Here is a 24,352-nt window from a genome sequence, read left to right as displayed (position 1 = left end):
TGTTCATCCCGAGCTGATTTGAGCCCGGGTGTAGAAGAAAACTTTCGGCATAGATCTAACAATTTATCCTGGTGTTACTCTCGCCAAAGTAAACAGATTTTGGCTTGACATTTGCAGTGGTACAAAATCATCCATCTATAGATTTGCAATGGTTCTGCCTTTCCCACTATGTGGCAACAAATATTGTTGGGAAAAACAAGCACATTACAGACAGTGATTGCTTCTTTACAAAAAGATAATGGATGTACCAGAAACAGATTTTGTACTGCGTACCCGAGACACGTGAATAACGAAAACACATGTACTCTACTATTTGACGTGCCGCCCACCACATACTCGTTGCACGGCACTGCAATAAGCAGAGCACCACAGAGCTAGCAGTAGCACACACTAACAATGGCGATGGCAAAGGTGCCCATCCTCGTTGCCGTGGCTCTCATGGCCGCGGTGGCCTCCTGCAGTGCAAGGGAGCCCAACATCTGTATGCCGCTGGCGGAGGTTGCGGCGACTGCTGCTGATGACGCCGTGGCGCCACTCATCCACGCGTTGCGGCCGCTTCTGGGCTCCGGCGGGCAGCTCGGGAGCCACGGCGGCGTGCCGTGCGACAGCTGGCGGCTGGGCGTGGAGGCGTACAACGTGCGGGACTGGAAGATGGTCCCCGCCAACTGCGAGGGATACGTGGGCCACTACATGCTCGGCAGCCACTACCGCCGCGACTCCAAGGTCGTCATCGACCAGGCCATCGCCTACCTTGACAGCCTCAGGCTCGCCGGCAATGGCAAGGAGGTGTGGGTCTTCGACATCGACGAAACCATGCTCTCCAATCTACCTTACTACGCCACGCACGGCTTCGGGTATGTACGTGCACATTATACATGCTATTTGCCTATTCCTTGCAGGTGTATTTGAGCAGGGGCCTGCACTGATCTTTCCGTTTAGCAAAAGAAAAAAAATTCTATGTGTACCTTGTTAAAATTAACCCACTAGGAAACACCAATAACATCATGACACCATGAAATTGAAACCGTCCTTATCAACAAATTTACGCCGTAGTGTCAAAATTAGTAGTAGCATATGACGTGAAAATTCATGCTGCGTGTGATACAGCGATCGATGTCCAAGGAACAACACGAAGATGCTTTATTTTCTTCAGTATGCAGATCAACTAGCTGACATCTCATTAACCCATGGACCTGTAATAATGTGTGCACATCAACCCATGTGCAGGGCTAGGCCGTACAATGCGACGAGCTACAACGCGTACGTGCTGGAGGGGAGCGCGCCTGCGCTACCAGAGACAAAGCGGCTGTACAACAAGCTGCTCACAGTGGGCATCAAGCCGGTGTTCCTAACGGGCCGGACCGAGGACCAGAGGGCCATCACAGTTGCCAACCTCCGCCGCCAAGGCATCTCCGGATGGATGAACCTGCTGCTCAAGCAACCAGGGTTCAAGGGCTCCGCAGTGATCTACAAATCCGGCGAGAGGCAAAAGCTGCAGGACGCTGGGTATGTCATCGTGGGAAACATCGGCGACCAGTGGAGCGACATCCTCGGCGCACCCGAGGGTGCTCGCACTTTCAAGCTGCCCGACCCCATGTACTACATCGGCTAGGCCCGCAGCCATCGATTTCTTGTGGTCGATGAATAAGCTCCTTCTTCTGAATAATTATATACATGATCCCGTCTGTTGTTGTTGCTTGGTTAGTTTCCTCAGTTGGGATCAATTGGTATTATCAATAAGACGTACGGGAGTAAAATGGATGTTGCTCAATCAATGGATCCATGGGCTGCTGCTTTTTTTTCTTTTTTTTTCACGAAATTCATGGGATATTGTTGTTTGATGTGTGGTTCGTCTGTCATAATTTGGATCATGCACAATTGCGTGGCATAGCGGTCTTTTGATGGTTCATGCTTGAGGTACCAGCACTACGTAATAGTTGCACAATATTGGAAGTGTTTAGCTGCCTGCATATAACTCCAACCCACATCTCCTATCCTAACTCCCTTATAGGGTGTTGTAAGAATTCGAGAGAGTTACGGTAAAGTTGTGATGTTCTTCACTTAGAAACTGAAGAGCCTTCGGGGAAGAATGAAAGTTTCAAAGGGAAAGTGTCAGGTTTGAATAGGAACTGCAATTTTCAAGTTATCATCTCCCCTAAAACATTCCCTACGTTAAAAATACACCACCTACAAGTGTCATGTAAAATTTTGGCTTATTCGTTGGCTAATTTCATATTTTTAAGGCACTTTTGTTATTTCAAATATTTTTCTAAGCAACATGCTTCCTCTGTTCCAGAATAATCGAAGTTCTAGGAAGTCTAGAAAAACTAAAAGTGAGGACGTAGGAGCTGCTTTACAAAAGATATTTAGCTAAATGACATCCATTAATGGTCCTAAAAAAGGCAGTCGTTCAGGGCAAAAAGGGGAATATCATGGCCTTGAAAAGGAGATATAAATGATCGGGGTTATGGCGATTTGTCATAACCTTACTAAAGTTGCATGATACCTTTAATTACGGAGTACAAGAGATCAGATACCGTCTTTGTCTCAACCATAAATGATGACGACCAGAAATCAGCGGATGTTGTTTATAAGACACCGCTAGCACCTTATGAGAAATCAAAGTCTTTGGTTTCCAGGGGAGTATGGTCGCAAGGTTGAAACATAAAGGAACTGACGGAAGGGCACCATCAGGCGTGGAGACTGCAGCTTAATTTGACTCAACATGGGGAAACTTAGCAGGTCCAGCCATAGCTTATTGTAGGTCCCAAATGATTACAGACTATCAACATACTAATACGCCATGGATACCAAATTTGAGGTCTCAAGTTCCCGGAGAACTTTCAACAAGAACATCATAAGTAATACCATGAGCAGCAATCCAAAAAATGAAAGATGTGGAAACGTCCAGCCAAGGAGGAGAGCTACGTCACCTTGTTCCTCCGCCGCCGGATACTACCGTGTGGCTTAGAGCATCTCCAGCCGCGCCCCCAACAGCCTCCTCCCCCCAATCCCCTGGCGATTTTTTAGCGCCGGCGCCCAAAAATCGGCCCAGTCGCGCCCCCAGGAGCCTGTTTTTCGTCAGTTTGGGCCGAAACTGGCGCCGACGGACCCAGGACGAACCCGGCGCGCTGGGGGGCGCCCGGGGGCGCCGGGTCAAGTGATTTTAGCGCGAACGAACTGCGGGCACGCCGAGTCACGACCCCCGCCTCGTCGTCCTTACAATGCCTCGGTTTCCCGCGGGGAATCAATGCCAAGACTGCCGCCGGTCCGCCTTTCATTGATTCCTCATGGGCGGTGCGGCGATACCCCCCTCCCGCCACGCGTACACACGGCGCCCACCCATGTCCGCTATATAAAGCAGCGCCTCCCCTCGCCTGTGGCCGCACCCCACCCACAGCCGCTGAGCTCTTCCTCTCTCTCCCCGTGCGCAGGCGCCGCCGACGTTCCTCCCCTCTCTCCCCGTGCCCAGCCGCGACGATGGGCGAGAGGTTCCCCGATGATGGGGCGGCGGTCAATGGCGCGCCCCCTCCTTGCGTCGTCAAGCTGAAGACGGAGCCGGGTCTGGCCGCCGTGAAGACGGAACCAGGGCTCGCCGCCGTGAAGACGGAGCCAAGGCTCAACGACGCGGCGGCCTTGAAGTGGGCGCGAGAAGACTGGGCGCGGACGAAGCTGGAGCGCCAGCGCCTCGCCCTAGAACAGCGATGACGACGCGCCTCCACCTACGCCAAGGCGACCCCGGGCAGGGGTCCAGCATGGGCGGCCGCGTGAAGGAGGAGAAGGACGATGAGGACAACGGCGGCGGCGGCGACTTCGCCTCTCTCAGCGCATTATTTGGCCTGTAGTTGCAGCCTCTTGTGTTTTTTAAGTAGTTTATCTATGTAAAAAACTATTTCAGTTCGCCGAAGTATTGCTGTTTCGCCGAATATTTGTCTCGTTCGTCGAATTTTAGTTGAATTAATGTTGAAAACAGTTTAAAACAGGCGCTTGGGGGCCGAACCTGGGGGCGTCGGCTGGGAACCCGATCGCCCCCAGGCCGATTTTAGCACCGGTTCGTCCCCAGGCAGCGATTTTTCAAGCCACCTGGAAAGCCAACGGCTGGAGATGCTCTTAGTATATATCGTGTATTTGTGTTAAGTTCTAGTTGGGATGATGTGACATCGAAGGAACAAGTGGTCTCATACCAGAGCGCATCATTATCAGTGATGTCGCATATCTCACCATGTACGAGAATTCGGTAGGGCAGCATAAAAAAAGAATGCAGTAGGGCATCACAGCATGACAGTGGATTTTTGGAGCAGGGTGCATTGGAGCACCTTATTTTAAATAATTTAAAATAACATTGAAAATTTCAAAAAGTCCGAAAATAATTCTACATCGTCATATGGATGCATATTACACATGTTTAAAATTTAGTGATGAAATAAGTAAACATGTGAGTTATATAAAAATGACAAAGTGGTGATTTCTAAATAATGAACAATACATGCACTGTTCACCTTTTCAAAATCACGATTTCATCATTTTTGTCTAAGTCAAATGGTTAGAGCAACTTCAATGGGGCGACCCAAATGGACGGCGATTTCGTCCGCTTTTTGTTCGTTTGGGTCGGCCGTCCGCCCGACGTCCGGCCTCTTTTAGATTTGGGTCGGCAGTACGCCCAACGCGCTGACCCATTCATGTCCGCGCGCAATTTTTAAAATTTAGTGATCAAAATTGAAAAAGGCCCACGGCCATAGATCGTCCCAGCGGCCATGTCGTCGCCCTAGTTTTGGCGCCCCAGAGCGCGGGGAAAAATCGGCCTAGCGCGCGCTGGTTTTGGCGCGCCGCGTCCGGCGCGCGTTATTAAGAAGGCGTTCCCTTCACACTCTGTCCGCCGCCCACTCGTTTCGCCGCCTTTCACTCGCCTCGTCGCCTCTGCGCCACTATGTCGATGCGCCGCCTGGGCGCTTCGGATTTTCGCGGAGTCCGCGAGCGCCGCTCCGGCGCCTTCTCCTCCAAAATCTGGTTTGGCGAAAAACGCCTCAGTCCTGGCACCTTCGACACCGCAGAGGAGGCGGCCCGCGCGTACGACGCGGCGGCGTGGCGCCTCCGACGGCCTCGTCGGGAGATGAATTTTCCTGACGTGTCGACGAGCCAGCAGGCGCAGGATCTCGCGCCTCTCCCGCGGCTTTTCACCGACGAGGATCGTCGTGACAACCTGAGGCGGCAGCGTCGCCTCGCCATCGCAGAGATGAACGAGGAAGCCTTGGCGATGTGGCGCGAACGCTTCCCGCAGGACATCGTCAACGAGCGCTAGTTTTACAAGCAACGCAGGACGGAGAGGAAGGCGAGGAGGATGGAGCGAGCCGCCTATCGGGAGGACAAGCGTGCGTGGAAGCAGAGCGCTCAATTGAAGATGAAGCTAGGAGAAGCGTTGTCCTGGGACTCCGAGGACGAGCGGTATGCTGACGCCTACATTCAGACTTCGGAGGACATTACTTAATCGGAGTCGGAAAACGACGAGTAGTTGATCTCTTTTTTTAACAGTATATGCTATGAACTATCTATGTATCACTATCCGGCCACCCCGACGAGTAGTTCATCTTTTCTTTTAACAGTTGATCTTTGGTACTATTTTATACTATTTAGAAACATTATAACCGAACACTTTTCCTACCCTCTCAGGCCATTAGCATTTGTGTCCATTGGATCTTAGTTTGATCGGCTTTTTTGGCCATCCGATGTCTCTTAATCTCGCGTCGATGACACGTCCACACTTCGTTCGCGGCAATTCCTAAACGGCGCCCGCTGCGCCCGTTAATGGGTTAAATGCAAACCGGCGCACACCCCCCGCCAAACTGGGCCGGCCCATTTAGTTTTTGTTTTTCTACTAAAATAGCAAAAGCAAGACAAGGGCGACGGAGGGAGACTCGAACCTTAGATCTCCAAGTGCAAATAAACTGGCGTAACCACACGGGACGCCTCGCCTCTTGTGAAAAGTTGTCCCTTTCTTTCTTTTTCTTCTTTCCTTCTTTTTCTTCTTTCTTTTCTTTTTTCCCTATTCTTTTCCTTCCTTTTTCTTAATGTCGTTAACTTTTAAAATACGTGACTATTATTCAAATCGATGATTTTTCTAGGAATTTGTGAACTTTTTTCGAATTGGTTAATTTTTCCGCAAAATTGATGAACTTTTTTGAAATCAATTAAAAAAATTGAAAACTGGTGAACTTTTTTCCGAATTTGTGAACTTTTTTTGAAACTCGATGAACTTTTTTTCAGACTCGATGAACTATTTTCAAGTTGATGAATTTTTTTTGAAAATCGATGAACTTTTTTCGAAAATAGATGAACTTTTTCTGAAAATTGATGAACTTTTCTTCTATTCTGATGAACATTTTTCAAATTTGATGAACTTTTTTTCAAACTCGATGACCTATTTTCAAGTTGATGATTTTTTTTTGAAAATCCATGAACTTTTTTCAATTTTGATGAACGTTTTTCCAATTCGATGAACTCTTTTTAAATTCTATGAACTATTTTCAAATTTTATGTTTTTTTGGAAATCCATTATTTTATGGTTCTGTGCTATTAAATAGCGCAGCGACATTGTTTATTACGCTTTTGTCGCTTATACAAAGCTCGAGTGGCTAGCGGGAGTGACGGTGACTTCGAAGTGCATGAGTTCAAGACCTGTAGATGTGTTTATTGCGGCTTTTTGCGAGCTTTTGCGTTCATTGTCTGCGCGTTTTTGTGGGCCAGCCCAATTAAGCGGCGTAGCGAGCGCCAGGGAGGAGTTCGGGCGCCTGAAGCGCCCGATAGGAGCTCCCCGAGTTACGACCTTGCTTTCGTTCGTTCGCTCGCAGCCTCGCGTGGCGGCGCCTCTGCATGGTCGACCGATGCGGGGGCTTGGACTACCATGGCGACTGCGCCGTGTTTCCAATGACACAACGTGACGGACAACGCCTCCTGGGTCCGTTAGGTTGCACGGAGGCGATGGACAGTGGGTCCTGGGTTTGTTTGGTTGCACGGTGCATCGGTATTGTGTGTGGCAGCGAACAGCCGTGAAGTTCAATCACTAAGGATGATTGATTGAGAGGTTAATCGATCATTAATGCCAGTCGATGCTCCGTGAAGTTCAATCGCTAAGGATAATCGATTGAGAGGTTAATCGATCATTAATGCCAGTCAATGCTCCGGGCAGGTCAGTTTTCATTCGCGATTCATATTTTTCATTCAATTCATGAGAGCCTATATAATCTGAACCTTGCCGCTGCTCCTTTCCCACTCTGCCCAATTTCAAACCATTCTCGAGCACAACATCGATGGGTGATTCTTAGGTCTCCAGTCGTTCCAATTCTCCCTCTTTGTCGCATCTCCTCTGCTGGGTTAGAAGGTGATGCGCTGGTTCCAATTATCAATTGTTGTCTACACATACAGATGTGTTCTCTATCTAATTTGGAATTTCAAATTATTGCAGGTTCTCTACAAGGACGAATTCGAGCTACGTACTGCTTGGTTTGTTTCGTTCTTCTAGCTGAACCTGTCTGTATTCAATGGCTCATGGACAGGTCAGTATTAGTGTGCCCTTATGCCTCCTTTAATTATGTGTCATCTCACTATCTATCTGTTGTACTATGACCTTTTATTTGCATGATATGGTTTCACTCTCTATGATTGTTTGGAATAATCAAACTACAGCCTACTGTTCATATCCTAGGTAGCAGGTTATTTAGCAAGTGAAAAATGCGCAAAAGAAAGACAAACGTCATACAAGGCGCTGAGGGACCAAATGGAAATATTGTGCTTTTCCCAGATCATAACCAACAAAACATACAAATGTCATACAAGGCGCTGATAAGTTGACATCACTATCTACATATACTGAAAATATTGTGCTTACCAACTCAAAACGAGCAAAACACCATGGTCCTCCTCTCAATTTTTTCCCTACATACAGAAGAGAACACGTCAATAAAAACCAGCAGACGCACATTAGGCACAGGAAACATGCATGCAAAAATAGCAAGTCTGGAGCGTTGTGTGATGCAAGTGGATGACCACAATTGCCTCTAGCAGAAGAGTACGTAGATGCCCTGAAATACTATAATTCGCACCTTCCTCTGTATTCTTAATATGAGAAAAACAACTAAAACCGTCAGATATACTCTTAAATAGGGCTAAGTGGACCAGATGCCTCATGGATTGCTACTCCCGTAACAAAATCGGTGGTTTATAGTTAATTGGACCTTTCTCGCGCAAGAGGGCCATTTAAGCTCACAGTAACATATCTCTTATTTGTGTTTGCCAGGATATGTGTGATTCCTGTTTCTGCATATATCTCTTATTTTTCTCTTCACACTAATAGAAAACAGGGCTTTCGTTCGGGCCAGATAAGCCCATTAGTCCCGGTTCAGTCACGAACCGGGACTAATGTGAGCATTGGTCCCGGTTAGTGCGGCTAAAGGCATTAGTCCCGGTTCAAATGAGCCCTTTAGTCCCGGTTTGAGACATGAACCGGGACTAAAGGGTGCGATGCCTTTTAGTCCCGTTTCGTATCTCAAACCGGGACTAAAGATTAATCATTTAGTCCCCGTTTGAGACACGAACCGGGACTAAAGGGTGCAATGCCCTTTAGTCCCGGTTCGTGTCTCAAACCGGGACTAAAGGTCCCATTTTCAAACTCTACCCCCCGGCACGCCTTTTCAGTTTTGTAAAAAGCAAAAAAGCATGATAAAACTTCAAAAATTAAAATCCTTCGAGATGTAGTTATGTTACTACATCTACTAGTTAGGAAAATTTAAAAACTTAAATTTGGACATGTTTTGCAAAAAGTATAGAGAAAATGTAAAACGGGTATAACTTTTGCATACGATGTCAGAAAAAACATATAATATATCAAAATGTTCAGCACGAAAATCCACATCCGATTTTGACAGCCTACGGCCTGTTTGCAAATTTTGAAAAGTTTCTTCCACAAATGCAGGTTTCATATAGGGTGTGTTTACATGGAAATGTTCGGCCAGGCCACATTTGGGTAGCACTTGTACTACAGGACCCCGGTCCACGTCATAATTTAAATTGGAATACCTTTCTATTTTTGTGACTATGCTCTAAAACTGTTTGCGTGTATCACTTGGAGCAAGAGATGCAAGAGAAGTTGGGGCTTGTTTGGTAGGTTGCATTACCCTCATCCAAGACAAGCGATATTTTGCCCCCAAAAAAGGAGGAGCGATATTTGGTCCGTTCGGATGCATTGCCCACACCAAAATGTTGGCCGGTACGGAATTTAAAGCACAACTGGGCCTGGGTGAGTGGAAATACTCAAATCAACCATTTCTACCCAGTCAGGCCTGAGCGATGCAAGCGAACGAGTGCATGTGGGTGAGTCTAGCGGTGCGAGCTGGTGTAGGCCTGTAGGTGGGTTTGTGCATGTTCTTTTCTACATAGCTTTCATTTGAGATAAGCTCTAAAAGAAGAAGATGCACACCGATGCTGTGATTCCATTCAGGCACACCGATGCATTTACACAGGATGAACGTATCAATTGGTACCAGCAAGAAGTCCTGGTTAGGAAAAAAACTACACAATATCAAATGACTGTACATTTGTCCTACTAGCAAAAATGCATTTACAGACATAGCCAAATGATGTTGAGGTTATTTTCCAGTTGAAGAGTTCCTAATTTTAATTCATAGAAGGAGAACTAAAGAATAATGATTTGGACTAAAGCTTTAGGCTGAGTTGGCTCCCTGCACTAGTAGGAAAAGGGGCTTTTACCCCGGTTCATAAGGGCCTTTAGTCCTGATTCTGGAACCGGGACTAAAGGGTCGTTACTAATGCCCTAGCCCTTTGGTCCCGGTTCTTACACGAACCGGGACTAAAGACAGTCCACGTGGCCGGTGCGGGGAGCCCAGGCAGGAGGGCCTTTGGTCCCGGTTGGTGCCACCAACCGGGACCAATAGGCAGGGCCTTTTGTCCCGGTTGGTGTCACCAACCGGGACCAATAGGCATCCACGCGTCAGCAGCTGGCAGGAGCTGAGGTTTTTGTTTTTTTTGAAAGGGGGTGGTTTAGGGGTTTTGGGGGGTTAATTTAGGTGTTTCATATATTGTGTTAGCTAGCTAATTAATAGAGAGAAGTGTCCTCTCTTATCTCCGTGCTTGGTCGACGCTACGTACGTATGGAGAGGAGTAGACACGCTAGCTAGTAATCAAATGAAGGAAACAGAAGATCGTCATGAACATATGCATACAGAGAGAAGTGATATCGACCACCTCTCCTTCTCCGAGATATTGGTCGAACAACAAGTTCTCGTATATCTATCCGACACTACCGGCTACATATATACAATAATTATCTCTTACAATACAATCTCCTAATTAAATTGTAGGAACACATGGTCCACATAGTATTTTCCGTTTTCAACGATCACGTGGTCAAGGAAGAATGCCACCAATTCCTCTTGAATTCCTCGCATACGATCTTCTGCTAGGAGTTCATCCCGCTTCCGAAACATCTAATTTGAAGAAGGGGGTCAATACATATATATATGAATAAATGAAACTCAACACAAATGATGGTAATAAAATAAAATTGTGAATATTATTGCTTACGCACTTCATATTGTTCTTCAGTGTAGCACCGCTCACAGGTCGTGTAGCGGATGGACTCGCAAACGTAGTATCCACAGTAATTATTCCCGGGTTCCTGCCACAACCACTTTACAAGAAATAGAGGTCAATCTAACTGATAAGCAAGCATGCTAAATGGTATTGATGAAACTAGCGCTTGAATCACTAGGAGATGCGCGGAACATGCTACTATAGTACTTACTTTCGGGTGATTAAATTGCAGCTTCTTCGGCACGCCCGGAGCTTTTGAGGTGAATTTTCTCCAAACCCTGCCAGACAAAGAAAACAATTACTTGATATCAGGAAATGAACAAAGTTGCTGATATGGTGGATAATGATCGATTTAACTTACTTCTCGAGCATTTGAGTCATGTTCGCATAGTCCTGTGGATCTTTTCGTCTTGAGTCTAAGACGGTTACTACTGCCTGCTCAAGCTTAATCTCTAGGAGAATATAGTGGAAGCTGCGCATGCATGCATAAGTCATCAATTACATTATCATAACCTAGACTAATAAGGGAAACCGTATATGCACAAGACAGTAACACTCACTTGAAGTTGTAAGGAAAGAGTATTATATCTTTGTTTTGATTTAATACCAATGATTGTAGCAAGTTGGCCTCGGCTTCTTTGGGATGTTTTTCAACCGTATATGCATCTATGAGATTTGTGTTAATGAACCCAATATCACCGATTTGTCTTTTCTTCAATTCGGCGATCTTCAATCTGCATAATATAGTGAGGATAAGTATAAATACATGCAATGAAAGAGCTGACCTATATAGAGAGACTTAATGACAGAAGTAGTACTACTTACAGACAGTAGCAAGTGATCGTTGTTTTATCGAGGGCCTTTTGATTGTAAAACTGGGAGAAATCCTCAAATGGAACATTCAGCAGATCAATTCCAACGAGGTCATGCTCCGGTTTAACTCTCAGTGTCAAAGTACTCATCCCATCAGACTCTCTGCAGGTTTTCATGTACCAATCATGTAGTCTTCGCATCATCGTTGATAGAGATCTTTCATCTTTGACGAGAGGCTTCCCGTAATGGTATTTGTGTTCGTCCACCTCCATGATTTCATAATGTACATCGTCGGGCAGGTAATCTCCAAGATTGCTATAACCGGGCACCATACTCGGATCATTAGCGACGATGTCTTTTGACACCTTGAGCGGGGGGCATGATTGGTTCGCTTGTTCGCCGAGCTGGGCAATTTTTTTCCCAGCTCGTCGTTCTTTCGACCTTTTATCGCTGACAGTACTTCCCGACCGCTCCGCTTCGGCATATGTCTTTGCAAGAATGCGCTCATAGTTGCCTCTCGGCGGAGACTTTGGTGGTTTTGTCAGGGCAGCCAGAGTGCGCTTTGCTTTCACCGGATCTACCTTCTCCTCCGGAGGTGGATGTTTCTTTGCTTTCACCCCTTCAAAGAAGTTCTTCACTTCGGCTCGCACGATCTTCGCGTTCTCCTCCTCGGTCCTCTCGTATGGTAACTCCTCTGGAGTCTTCAGAGAAGGACCGAATCTGTATTGCCTCCCGCCTCTGGCAGCTGTACTGCTAGACGCCGGCAGAGCAGACGGAGCGGATGCGGCTGTCTTCTTTCCTTGCTTACGAGGCGGAGGAGAAGGACTACGACGCGCCGGAGCAGCCGCAGCGGCGGCGGGTCTCTTCTGCCCTTGCTGACGAGGCGGAGAAGGAGGAGGATGGCTGCTCTGGCGCGCCGGCGCTGGCGGAGAAGGAGGCGGAGTGCCGCCACGCGCCGGAGAAGGAGGCTGAGTGCCCTGATCACTCGCCGGAGGAGGAGGCGGAGGAGGAGGCGGAGTGCCCTTACATGCCGGAGCCGTCCAGTTCGGAAGCTTGATGAGCTCCTTCCGCCATAGGCACGGAGTCTTCAGAGCTAAACCCAGCCGAGTCTCCCCTTCACCGGTAGGGTGGTCAAGCTGGAGGTCCTCAAATCCCTCCATTATTTCATCCACCATCACCCTAGCATATCCTTCTAGAATCGGCCGGCAGTGGTAGGTTGCGCCGGGTTCAGGAGGTAAAACAGAGCCAACAGCCGCCTTGACTTTGAAGTTCTGCCATTCCGCCATAAGGTGGCAATGTTGAGACTCCGTGATAGCATCCACGGGGTAGCTAGCAGGAGCCGCATGCTCCAGCTGAAGCTGCTCGGTGGAAGCCATGCTGCTTCTCCGCTGAGATGGCGGTGTAGCTTCGGGGACAGTTTCGGCATCTCGATTGCCGTCTCGTTCCTCTAGTGCTTGAACCCTTTCGTGCAGCTTCTGAATTTGGATCTGCTCCACTTTTTTCCTCCTCTCCTGGGTTTTGTAACCGCCCGCGTCCGGAAAACCAGCCTTCCACGAACGGAGCCTGGCGTGCCTCGTGTCCGTCCAGGGTGCTCAGGATTCCCGAGGGCCATTGTGAGCTCGTCGTTCTCTCTGTCTGGAACGAACGTACCTTGCTGCGCTACATCGATATAGTGCTTAAGCTTCTTGACGGGTATTGCAAGTTGCTCGTCCGTCCAACGACACCTCCCTGATACAGGGTCCAAGGTTCCGCCAGCCCCGAAGAACCAAGTCCGGCAACGGTCTGGCCAGTTCATTGTCTCTGGTTCGATCCCTTTATCAAGCAGATCCCTCTCAGACTTGGCCCACTTAGGCCGGGCTTTGAGGTAGCCACCTGACCCCGTGCGATGGTGAAGCTTCTTCTTCGCAGCATTCTTCTTGTTTGTCGCTAACATCTTCTTACTCTTTTCCGATGTCTTGTGGGCCACAAATGCGGGCTAGTGATCTCTGATCTTCTCATACCGGCCGATGAATTCTGGTGTCTCTTCTTTGTCGACAAACGTTTTCAGCTCATTCTTCCACCTCCCGAATAGGTTTGCCATCATCTTAAGAGCACGAGACTTGATTAATTGCTCTATAACTGGCTTCTCCGGATCCTCCTCTGGCGGTAGGGTGAAATTTGCCTTCAGCTCAGTCCAAAGATCATCTTTCTGCATATCATTGACATAAGACACCTCAGTGTCTTCCTTCTTAGGCTTATACCATTGGTGGATGCTGATCGGGATCTTGTCCCTAACTAGAACCCCGCACTGAGCAGCAAAAGCATCCTTTGTCCGGAGGGGTTCAATCGGTTGGCCGTCGCGCGCGATTGCTGTGATCTCAAACCTTTCATCCGAGCACAACTTTCTCTTCGTGCCTCGTCTCTTTACCGAAGTTGTGCTCGATCCGGAGGGCTAGAAAAAAGAAGAAAGACGAGTGTTAATTAATATGTGTACATACCAAAACAATGAATGCATCAATTAGCTAGTCAGCACAGGCTTAACTAATATATTTACCTGGCCAGACTCTGTTCGGTCACCGGAGCCGTCACCACGGGCTCCTTCTTGCACCAGCATTGGGTCACCGGAGCCATCATAATCATGTCTTTCCTCTTCCACTCTTCGATCACCGTAGCCTGCTTCTTCACCCTGTTCTTCCAGACCATCATTGTCATTAAGATACGACAAGATATCACCTCCGGCTAAGATTATGTCCCCCAACACCTCTTCTGCTTGCTCCTCTCGTCTGTGCTCCATTGTTTCTGCAAATATTAGAACATGGCAATTATAACACAAACATGACAGCAGGTGGATATATTAGTGCAAACGTAGACCTAGCTTATTCCGGGTTTGGGGTGGCCTAGGCAACGCTTCAAGGGTAGGGGCGTGGCGGGAGGGGGTAGGAGACCGACATCGTTTTTTTCTAGGGTTTGGGTGTCCTCGAGAGTTTTGGTCGAGCGAGAGGGCCGGGGGGGTGCTCCCGTGGTATAAGTTATCACAGTCGAGAGGGGGTATAGATATCGACCGTCCATCATGTCGAAGTTATCTGGGAGGGAGTTATATATATCGACAACGACGACATACATACACGGGAAAATAATGTTATCGGGGAGGGGGTATATCGACCCCCCCCACGTGTTGAAGTTATCGGGAGGGGGTTATATCGACAACGACGACATACATACACGGGAAAATAATGTTATCGAGGAGGGGGTATATCGACCCCCCCTCGTGTTGAAGTTATCCCCCCTCGTTTTGAAGTTATCGGGAGGGGGTAATATCGACAACGACGACATACATACACGGGAAAATAATGTTATCGGGGAGGGGTATATCGACCCCCCCCCCACGTGTTGAAGTTATCAGGAGGGGGTTATACGACAACGACGACATATATACACGGGAAAATAATGTTATCGGGGAGGGGGTATATCGACCCCCCCTCATGTTGAAGTTATCCCCCCTCGTGTTGAAGTTATCGGGAGGGGTATATATCGACGACGACAGACCCGATAAAACATAAGAAAACGAAGAAGAAATAAAAAGAGGATAAGAAGAAAGGAATAGAGGAGAGGATTGAAGAAAAAAAAGAAGAAAAAAAAGAGGAGAAGAAGAAAGGAATAGAGGAGAAGAAGAAAAAATAGAAAATATTCTATTTTTTCTTCTTCTCCTCTATTCCTTTCTTCTTCTCCTCTTCTTTTTCTTCTTTTTTCCTCTTCTTATTTATTTCTCCTCTTCTTCCTCTCCTCTTCTTCTTTCTTTCCTCTTCTTATTTTCTTCTTTCCTATCCTTCTTTTTCTTCTTTTTCTTCCCTTCCTAGCTAGATATATAAAACTTTTCTAAAATTGTAACTTTTGCATATATAAAACTTTTCCATGGATCATCATTTCTCATATATATCGAATATATATCCATTGTCATATATAAAAACTTTCTATATATGAACAAAAAACTTTGTATGAACAAAAAAACATTTTTGACATATATATTCATACATTTTGAACATCTACATACATACAATTTTTTTTGTTCACATATACATTATAGCCACATACACATATACATCACATATGAACAAAAAAATTAAACTAATAAAAAAAAAAAATATAGCCACATATGAACAAAAACATATAGCCACATACATACACATATACATTATATATATATATGATCAAAAAACAATTAAAATCAAAATAAAAAAACAGAGCCGGGCGGCGGCTCTCACAACGGGGGCGGCTAGGACGATGGCGACGGCGGGGGCGGCGAGGGCGCCGGCGCGCGGGGGCGGGACTGGGCGGGGGCGGCGAGGGCGCCGGCGAGCACGCGCGGGCCGGGCAGGGGGCTCGGGGCGCCGAGGTGGCGCGCGCGAGCAGGGGAGGACGAGGCGGGGCGGCGCGTGGGGGCAGGGCGACGGCGACGAGCACCGGGCGGCGACCCGTCGAGGCAAGGGCGCGGGGCGACGGCGACGAGGAGCGGGCGGCAACGGCGAGCACGGGCAGCCTGGCGGCGTCGGGGGCAACTGGCGAGGGATCTGAAAATTTCCCGAGTGTTGGCTTATATAGGCACACCTTTGGTCCCGGTTGGTGGCACCAACCGGGAACAATGCCGCCCTTTAGTCCCGGTTGGTGCCACCAACCGGGACCAAAGGTCCCTTTTCAGCAGCGCAAAGGGTGGGAAGCGGCGGCCTTTGGTCCCGGTTGGTGGCACCAACCGGGACTAAAGGGGGGCATTGGTCCCGGTTGGTGCCACCAACCGGCACCAAAGGCCTTGCGTTGCCCGCGGCCAAAAGTTTAGTCCCACCTCGCTAGTTGAGAGGGGCTCGGAGTGGTTTATAAGCCCCACTGCGGCTGCCCTCTCGAGCTCCTCTCAAATGCAGGCTTACGGGCCTAATGTCACACTGTGCTGTCTGTGGGCCTATTGGGCCTTCTGCGGGCCTGAATCCTGGCCCAGGTTGGGTTTCTAGTCGTATTCAAGGCGTGGTGGCCCAATAGGTGGCAGTTTTTTAAATTATTTTTCCAGTTTTTTGGTTCTGTTTTTTGCATTATTTATTTTCTTTTGTTTTTTGCTTTATTTTTTAATTCTTTTTGCTTTTACGTCAGCAAAATTATAAACTGTTTGTTAGTGCCATTAGTTTTAGAAAAAATGTAAACTTTCTATTAGTGCCATTAGTTCTTTATGAAAATTCTTTTTGCTATATTTATTTTGTTTTGTTTCTACTTACAACAAAAAACTTATTTATTTTATTTTATTTGTTTCTAATTACTTATTTATTTTACTTTATGATAATTCTTTTTGCTATTAAAGTTTCTATCAAAAAAATTTCTTTATGAAAATTCTTTTTGCTTTTAATGATTAAAAATAAAAAAGAGGCGCAATGCTCGTTGATTTGCTTCAAGCCTTTCGGAATAGTGTAGACTGCACTGCACATAGCTCGATGCAGTCTACCTTATTTCTCAAGGCTTGAAGCTAAGCAACGTGAGCATTGCGCCTCTTCTTCATCATCTCTGCACTCAGGGCTTATAAACCGCTCCTAGTGCCTCTCAGCTAGCGAGGTGGGACTAAAAAACTGCTTAGTAAGAAAGTCTAGTACCGGTTCGTGCCACGAACAGGTACTAAAGGTGCTCGTGGGGCCACAGCCTCATTAGTACCGGTTCGTGGCACCAACAGGGACCAAAGGGTGGAATTGGTCCCGGTTCGTGCCACCAACCGGGACCAATGGCCTTGCACAGCGGCGTGGTGGTGAGTTTAGTCCCACCTCGCTAGATAAGAGAGAGCCGCTCCTGTTTATAAGGTGCGGTGCGCCTGAGCTGTCGAGCTCCTCTCTAAAGCAGGCTTACGGGCCTAACCTCTCTGTACATGCCTGTGGGCCTACTGGGCCTTCTGCGGGCCTGAATCCTGGCCCATGGATGGGTTTCTAATCGTATTCAGGCCGTGGTGGCCTAGTAGGTGGCATAATTTTTAATTTTTGGCCTGTTATTTTTCATGCATTTACTAATTGTTTTGAGCTATAAGACCCTAAAATTGAAAAGCATTTCAAATGAACTCTGAAAAGGATGAAAGTTGGCATGGTATCATCATTTCATCCACATAGCATGTGCAAGAAAGTTGAGAGGGTTACGGCAAAAACTAGATGCACTTCTTGTACAAAACGGACAATGGTATCATACTCGTCTATTACAAAGTTGGCATGGTATCATCATAATAGTTGCGGGAGAAAGTCTTCACTTTTTCTTCGCTTGTGTCATTTGCTTATTGCGTCGTAACCATGGATAATCTTCATCGTTTATCAGGATGCTTGGGTCAGCCTTGACTTTGAAGGGAGGAATTTCATGAAACTTTTCATAATCTTCAGACATGTCTGTCTTGCCCTCCACTCCCACAATGTCCCTTTTTCCTGAAAGAACTATGTGGCGCTTTGGCTCATCGTATGATGCATTCGCTTCCTTATCTTTTCTTTTCCTCGGTCTGGTAGACATGTCCTTCACATAGATAACCTGTGCCACATCATTGGCTAGGACGAAAGGTTCGTCAGTGTACCCAAGATTGTTCAGATCCACTGTTGTCATTCCATACTGTGGGTCTACCTGTACCCCGCCTCCTGACAGATTGACCCATTTGCACTTAAACAAAGGGACCTTAAAATCATGTCCGTAGTCAAGTTCGCATATGTCCATTATGTAACCATAATATGTGTCCTTTCCCCTCTCGGTTGCTGCATCAAAGCGGACACCGCTGTTTTGGTTGGTGCTCTTTTGATCTTGGGCGATCGTGTAAAATGTATTCCCATTTATCTCGTATCCTTTGTAAGTCAATACAGTCGAAGATGGTCCCCTGGACAACGAGTACAACTCATCACAAATAGTGGTGTCACCTCTGAGACGTGTTTCCAACCAACTGCTGAAAGTCCTGATGTGTTCACATGTAATCCAGTCGTCACACTGCTCCGGGTGTTTGGAGCGCAGACTGTTCTTGTGTTCATCGACATACGGGGTCACCAAGGTAGAGTTCTGTAGAACTGTGTAGTGTGCTTGAGACCAAGAATATCCGTCCCTGCATATTATTGAGTCCCCCCCTCCAAGCGTGCCTTTTCCAGTCAGTCTCCCCTCATACCGCGATTTAGGGAGACCTATCTTCTTAAGGCCAGGAATGAAGTCAACACAAAACCCAATGACATCCTCTGTTTGATGGCCCATGGAGATGCTTCCTTCTGGCCTAGCGCGGTTACGGACATATTTCTTTAGGACTCCCATGAACCTCTCAAAGGGGAACATATTGTGTAGAAATACGGGCCCCAGAATGACAATCTCGTCGACTAGATGAACTAGGACGTGCGTCATGATATTGAAGAAGGATGGTGGGAACACCAGCTCGAAACTGACAAGACATTGCGCCACATCACTCCTTAGCCTTGGTATGATTTCTGGATCGATCACTTTCTGAGAGATTGCATTGAGGAATGCACATAGCTTCACAATGGCTAATCGGACGTTTTCCGGTAGAAGCCCCCTCAATGCAACCGGAAGCAGTTGCGTCATAATCACGTGGCAGTCATGAGACTTTAGGTTCTGGAACTTTTTCTCTGGCATATTTATTATTCCCTTTATATTCGACGAGAAGCCAGTTGGGACCTTCATACTGAGCAAGCATTCAAAGAAGATTTCTTTCTCTTCTTTCGTAAGAGCGTAGCTGGCAGCACCTTCATACTGCTTCGGAGGCATGCCGTCTTTTTCGTGCAAACGTTGCAGGTCCTCCCGTGCCTCAGGTGTATCTTTTGTCTTCCCATACACGCCCAAGAAGCCTAGCAGGTTCACGCAAAGGTTCTTCGTCACGTGCATCACGTCGATTGAAGAGCGGACCTCTAGCTCTTTCCAGTAGGGTAGGTCCCAAAATATAGATTTCTTCGTCCACATGGGTGCGTGTCCCTCAGCGTCATTCGGAACAGCTAGTCCGCCGGGACCCTTTCCAAAGATTACGTGTAAATCATTGACCATAGCAAGTACGTGATCACCGGTACGCATGGCGGGCTTCTTCCGGTGATCTGCCTCGCCTTTGAAATGCTTGCCTTTCTTTCGACATTGATGGTTGGTCGGAAGAAATCAACGATGGCCCAGGTACACATTCTTCCTGCTTTTGTCCAGGTATATACTTTCAGTGTCATCTAAACAGTGCGTGCATGCGTGGTATCCCTTGTTTGTCTGTCCTGAAAGGTTACTGAGAGCGGGCCAATCGTTGATGGTTACAAACAGCAACGCGTGCAGGTTAAATTCCTCCTGTTTGTGCTCATCCCACGTACGTACACCGTTTCCATTCCACAGCTGTAAAAGTTCTTCAACTAATGGCCTTAGGTACACATCAATGTCGTTGCCGGGTTGCTTAGGGCCTTGGATGAGAACTGGCATCATAATGAACTTCCGCTTCATGCACATCCAAGGAGGAAGGTTATACATACATAGAGTCACGGGCCAGGTGCTGTGATTGCTTCTCTGCTCCCCGAAAGGATTAATGCCATCCGCGCTTAAACCAAACTATACATTCCTTGGGTCAGCTGCAAACTCAGCCCAGTACTTTCTCTCGATTTTTCTCCACTGCGACCCGTCAGCGGGTGCTCTCAACTTCCCGTCTTTCTTACGGTCCTCACTGTGCCATCGCATCAACTTGGCATGCTCTTCGTTTCTGAACAGACGTTTCAACCGTGGTATTATAGGAGCATACCACATCACCTTCGCAGGAACCCTCTTCCTGGGGGGCTCGCCGTCAACATCACCAGGGTCATCTCGTCTGATCTTATACCGCAATGCACCGCATACCGGGCATGCGTTCAGATCCTTGTACGCACCGCGGTAGAGGATGCAGTCATTAGGGCATGCATGTATCTTCTGCACCTCCAATCCTAGAGGGCATACGACCTTCTTTGCTGCATATGTACTGTCGGGCAATTCGTTATCCTTTGGAAGCTTCTTCTTCAATATTTTCAATAGCTTCTCAAATCCTTTGTCAGGCACGGCATTCTCTGCCTTCCACTGCAGCAATTCCAGTACGGTACCGAGCTTTGTGTTGCCATCTTCGCAATTGGGGTACAACCCTTTTTTGTGATCCTCTAACATGCGATCGAACTTCAGCTTCTCCTTTTGACTTTCGAATTGCGTCCTTGCATCGACTATGACCCGGCGGAGATCATCATCATCGGGCACTGGTTCCTCTTGATCTTCAGCAGCTTCCCCCCTTGCAGCATCATTGGGCACATCGTCTGGTTCCTCTTGTTCTTCAGCAGCTTCCCCCGTTGCAGCATCACTGTATTCAGGGGGCACATAGTTGTCATCGTCCTCTTCTTCTTCGCCGTCTTCCATCATAACCCCTATTTCTCCGTGCCTCGTCCAAACATTATAGTGTGGCATGAAACCCTTGTAAAGCAGGTGGGTGTGAAGGATTTTCCGGTCAGAGTAAGACTTCGTATTCCCACATATAGGGCATGGACAACACATAAAACCATTCTGCTTGTTTGCCTCAGCCACTTCGAGAAAATCATGCTCGCCCTTAATGTACTCGGAGGTGTGTCTGTCACCGTACATCCATTGCCGGTTCATCTGCGTGCATTATATAGAATTAAGTGTGTCAAAAACCATTACAGAACATCATGAATAGATAATTAAGTAACCAAATTAATAGAAGTTCATCATCACATTAGAACCAAAGTACATACATAGTTCTCATCTAACAACATATATATAGCTCTCCAGAGCATCTAATTAATTAAACCATACATTGAAACTATGTAAAACATTTCAATGCGAAAACAAATGCGATCATAATCGCAACCAAGGTAACAATTGATCCAACAGCATAATGATACCAAGCCTCGGTATGAATGGCATATTTTCTAATCTTTCTAATCTTCAAGTGCATTGCATCCATCTTGATCTTGTGATCATCGACGACATCCGCAACATGCAACTCCAATATCATCTTCTCCTCCTCAATTTTTTTATTTTTTCCTTCAAGTAATTGTTTTCTTCTTCAACTAAATTTAACCTCTCGACAATAGGGTCAGTTAGAATTTCCGGTTCAACCACCTCCTAGATAAATAAAATCTATGTCACGTTGGTCGGTATATTTGTCATAAAAAATAAATGAACATGAACCAAATAGTTATAAAAAGATAATATATACCACATCCGAATCATAGACAGGACGAGGGCCGACGGGGGCGGATACCAAAACCATCGCACTATATAATAAGAAGGAATAATAAAAGTAACAAAATTAGACAAGTAACTATCTAAAGTAAGAATTTTTTCCTTTCAGAAAGAAGATAAGAACAAGAGGCTCACCACGGTGGTGCTGGCGACGAGATCGGCGCGGGCGATCGACGGCGGTGAAGACGGGGACGGGACGTGACGGACCGCTAAACCTAGACAAATCTTGGGGAAAATGGAGCTCGGAGGTCGAGTTTCGAGAGGACAAAGATTAACTAGTGTGGCTCAGACATTTCATCGAACACCTCATGTGCATAGAAGGTGAGCTAGAGCACCCAAATGCCCTCCCCTCGCCGGCCAGAAAAAACAGAGCACTCTGGAGTGCTCTGCTGTGGCGATGGGGTATATATAGGGAACTCATTGGTCCCGGTTGGTGGCACCAACCGGGACTAAAGGCCTTTGGTCCCGGTTGGTGCCACGAACTGGGACCAATGCCCCCTTTAGTCCCGGTTGGTGGCACCAACCGGGACCAAAGGCCTTGTGCTGGAACTGGCGCGGTGCGGTGGGATGTTTAGTCCCACCTCGCTAGCCGAGAGGCTTCCACAGTGGTTTATAAGCGCAGCTGCGCTGACCACTTCGAGCTCCTCTCAAATGCAGGCTTACGGGCCTATTCTGTCACTATTTGCCTGTGGGCCTACTGGGCCTTCTGTGGGCCTGAATCCTGGCCCATGGATGGGTTTCTAGTCGTATTCAGGCCGTGGTGGCCCAGTAGGTGGCATTATTTTTTTTCCTCCGTTTTTTTCTCTTTTGCTTTATTTGTTTTGTTTTGTTTCTACTTACAACAAAAAACTTATTTATTTTATTTCTAATTACTTATGTATTTTACTTTAATTATTTTATTTTTATTTATTTTACTGCGGCGAGCTATTGATCTACAACATAGATATGCTAATACTACCATGACTAAGTTCATGATAAATTATAGTTCAATTAATCATATTACATAAGAACTCCCACTTAGATAGACATCCCTCTAATCCTCTAAGTGATCACGTGATCCATATCAACTAAACCATGTCCGATCATCACGTGAGATGGAGTAGTTTCAATGGTGAACATCACTATGTTGATCATATCTACTATATGATTCATGCTCGACCTTTCGGTCTTAGTGTTCCGAGGCCATATCTGTTATATGCTACGCTCGTCAAGTTTAACCTGAGTATTCCGTGTGTGCAACTATTTTGCACCCGTTGTATTTGAACGTAGAGCCTATCACACCCGATCATCACGTGGTGTCTCAGCACGAAGAACTTTCGCAACGGTGCATACTCAGGGAGAACACTTATACCTTGATAATTTAGTGAGAGATCATCTTATAATGCTACCGTCGATCTAAGCAGAATAAGATGCATAAAAGATCAACATCACATGCAATCAATATAAGTGATATGATATGGCCAACATCGTCACCGGCGCGACACCTTGATCTCCATCGTAGCATCGTTGTCGTCTCGCCAACTTATGCTTCTACGACTATCGCTACCGCTTAGTGATAAAGTAAAGCATTACAGGGCGTTTGCATTGCATACAATAAAGCGACAACCATATGGCTTCTGCCAGTTGCCGATAACTCGGTTACAAAACATGATCATCTCATACAATAAAATTTAGCATCATGCCTTGACCATATCACATCACAACATGCCCTGCAAAAACAAGTTAGACGTCCTCTACTTTGTTGTTGCAAGTTTTACGTGGCTGCTACGGGCTGAGCAAGAACCGTTCTTACCTACGCATCAAAACCACAACGATAGTTCGTCAAGTTAGTGCTGTTTTAACCTTCTCAAGGACCGGGCGTAGCCACACTCGGTTCAACTAAAGTTGGAGAAACTGACACCCGCCAGCCACCTGTGTGCAAAGCACGTCAGTAGAACCAGTCTTGCATAAGCGTACGCGTAATGTCGGTCCAGGCCGCTTCATCCAACAATACCGCCGAACCAAAGTATGACATGCTGGTAAGCAGCATGACTTGTATCGCCCACAACTCACTTGTGTTCTACTCGTGCATATGACATCTACGCATAAAACCAGGCTCGGATGCCACTGTTCGCGAACGTAGAAATTTCAAAAAATTTCCTACGCACATGCAAGATCATGGTGATGCATAGCAACGAGAGGGGAGAGTGTTGTCTATGTACCCTCGTAGACCGAAAGCGGAAGCGTTAGCACAACGCGGTTGATGTAGTCACACGTCTTCATGATCCGACCGATCAAGTACGGCACGCACGGCACCTCCGAGTTCAGCACACATTCAGCTCGATAACGTCCCTCGAACTCCGATCCAGCCGAGTGTTGAGGGAGAGTTTCGTCAGCACGACGGCGTGGTGACGATGATGATGTTCTACCGACATAGGGCTTCGCCTAAGCACCGCTACGATATTATCGAGGTGGACTATGGTGGAGGGGGGCACCGACACGGCTAAAAGAGCAATGATCAATTGTTGTGTCTATGGGGTGCCCCCTTCCCCCGTATATATAGGAGCAAGGGGGCGAGAGGCGGCCGCCCAGAAGGAGGCGCGCCAGGAGGAGTCCTACTCCCACCGGGAGTAGGACTCCCTCCCTTCCTTGTTGGACTAGGAGAAGGGGGAAAGGAGGAGGGAGAGAGGAAGGAAAGGGGGGGGGGGCGCCGCCCCCCCTCCTTGTCCAATTCGGAGTAGAGGGGAAG

At 47.1% G+C, this 24,352-nt stretch overlaps 2 protein-coding genes across 2 annotated transcripts; both read left to right on the top strand.

Moving 5' to 3' along the window:
* Positions 1–335: 335 nt before the first annotated feature.
* LOC109783546 (stem 28 kDa glycoprotein-like) lies at positions 336–1,775 on the top strand. Its single transcript, XM_020342145.4, has 2 exons — positions 336–854; positions 1,228–1,775. Exons 1-2 carry the CDS (start codon positions 397–399, stop codon positions 1,610–1,612), a joined length of 843 nt encoding a protein of 280 aa, XP_020197734.1. The 5' UTR covers positions 336–396; the 3' UTR covers positions 1,613–1,775.
* A 3,152-nt stretch (positions 1,776–4,927) lies between these two features.
* Positions 4,928–5,299, top strand: LOC109783553 (ethylene-responsive transcription factor RAP2-13-like). Its single transcript, XM_020342152.1, has one exon. It carries the CDS (start codon positions 4,928–4,930, stop codon positions 5,297–5,299), a length of 372 nt encoding a protein of 123 aa, XP_020197741.1.
* Positions 5,300–24,352: the final 19,053 nt, after the last annotated feature.

This window comes from Aegilops tauschii, chromosome 7 (genome assembly GCF_002575655.3).
Source record: "Aegilops tauschii subsp. strangulata cultivar AL8/78 chromosome 7, Aet v6.0, whole genome shotgun sequence".
Taxonomy (NCBI): Eukaryota; Viridiplantae; Streptophyta; class Magnoliopsida; order Poales; family Poaceae; genus Aegilops; species Aegilops tauschii.
Note: the sequence above shows the minus strand (reverse complement) of the source record. Positions and strands in the feature narration are given on the sequence as shown.

Bases quoted from the DNA above. Each gene is read 5' to 3' on its own strand.
- LOC109783546 (XM_020342145.4), top strand. From the start codon at position 397: ATGGCGATGGCAAAGGTGCCCATCCTCGTTGCCGTGGCTCTCATGGCC. The intron at 855-1,227 runs GTATGTACGTGC...ACCCATGTGCAG, and splicing joins TACGCCACGCACGGCTTCGG to GGCTAGGCCGTACAATGCGA.
- LOC109783553 (XM_020342152.1), top strand. From the start codon at position 4,928: ATGTCGATGCGCCGCCTGGGCGCTTCGGATTTTCGCGGAGTCCGCGAG.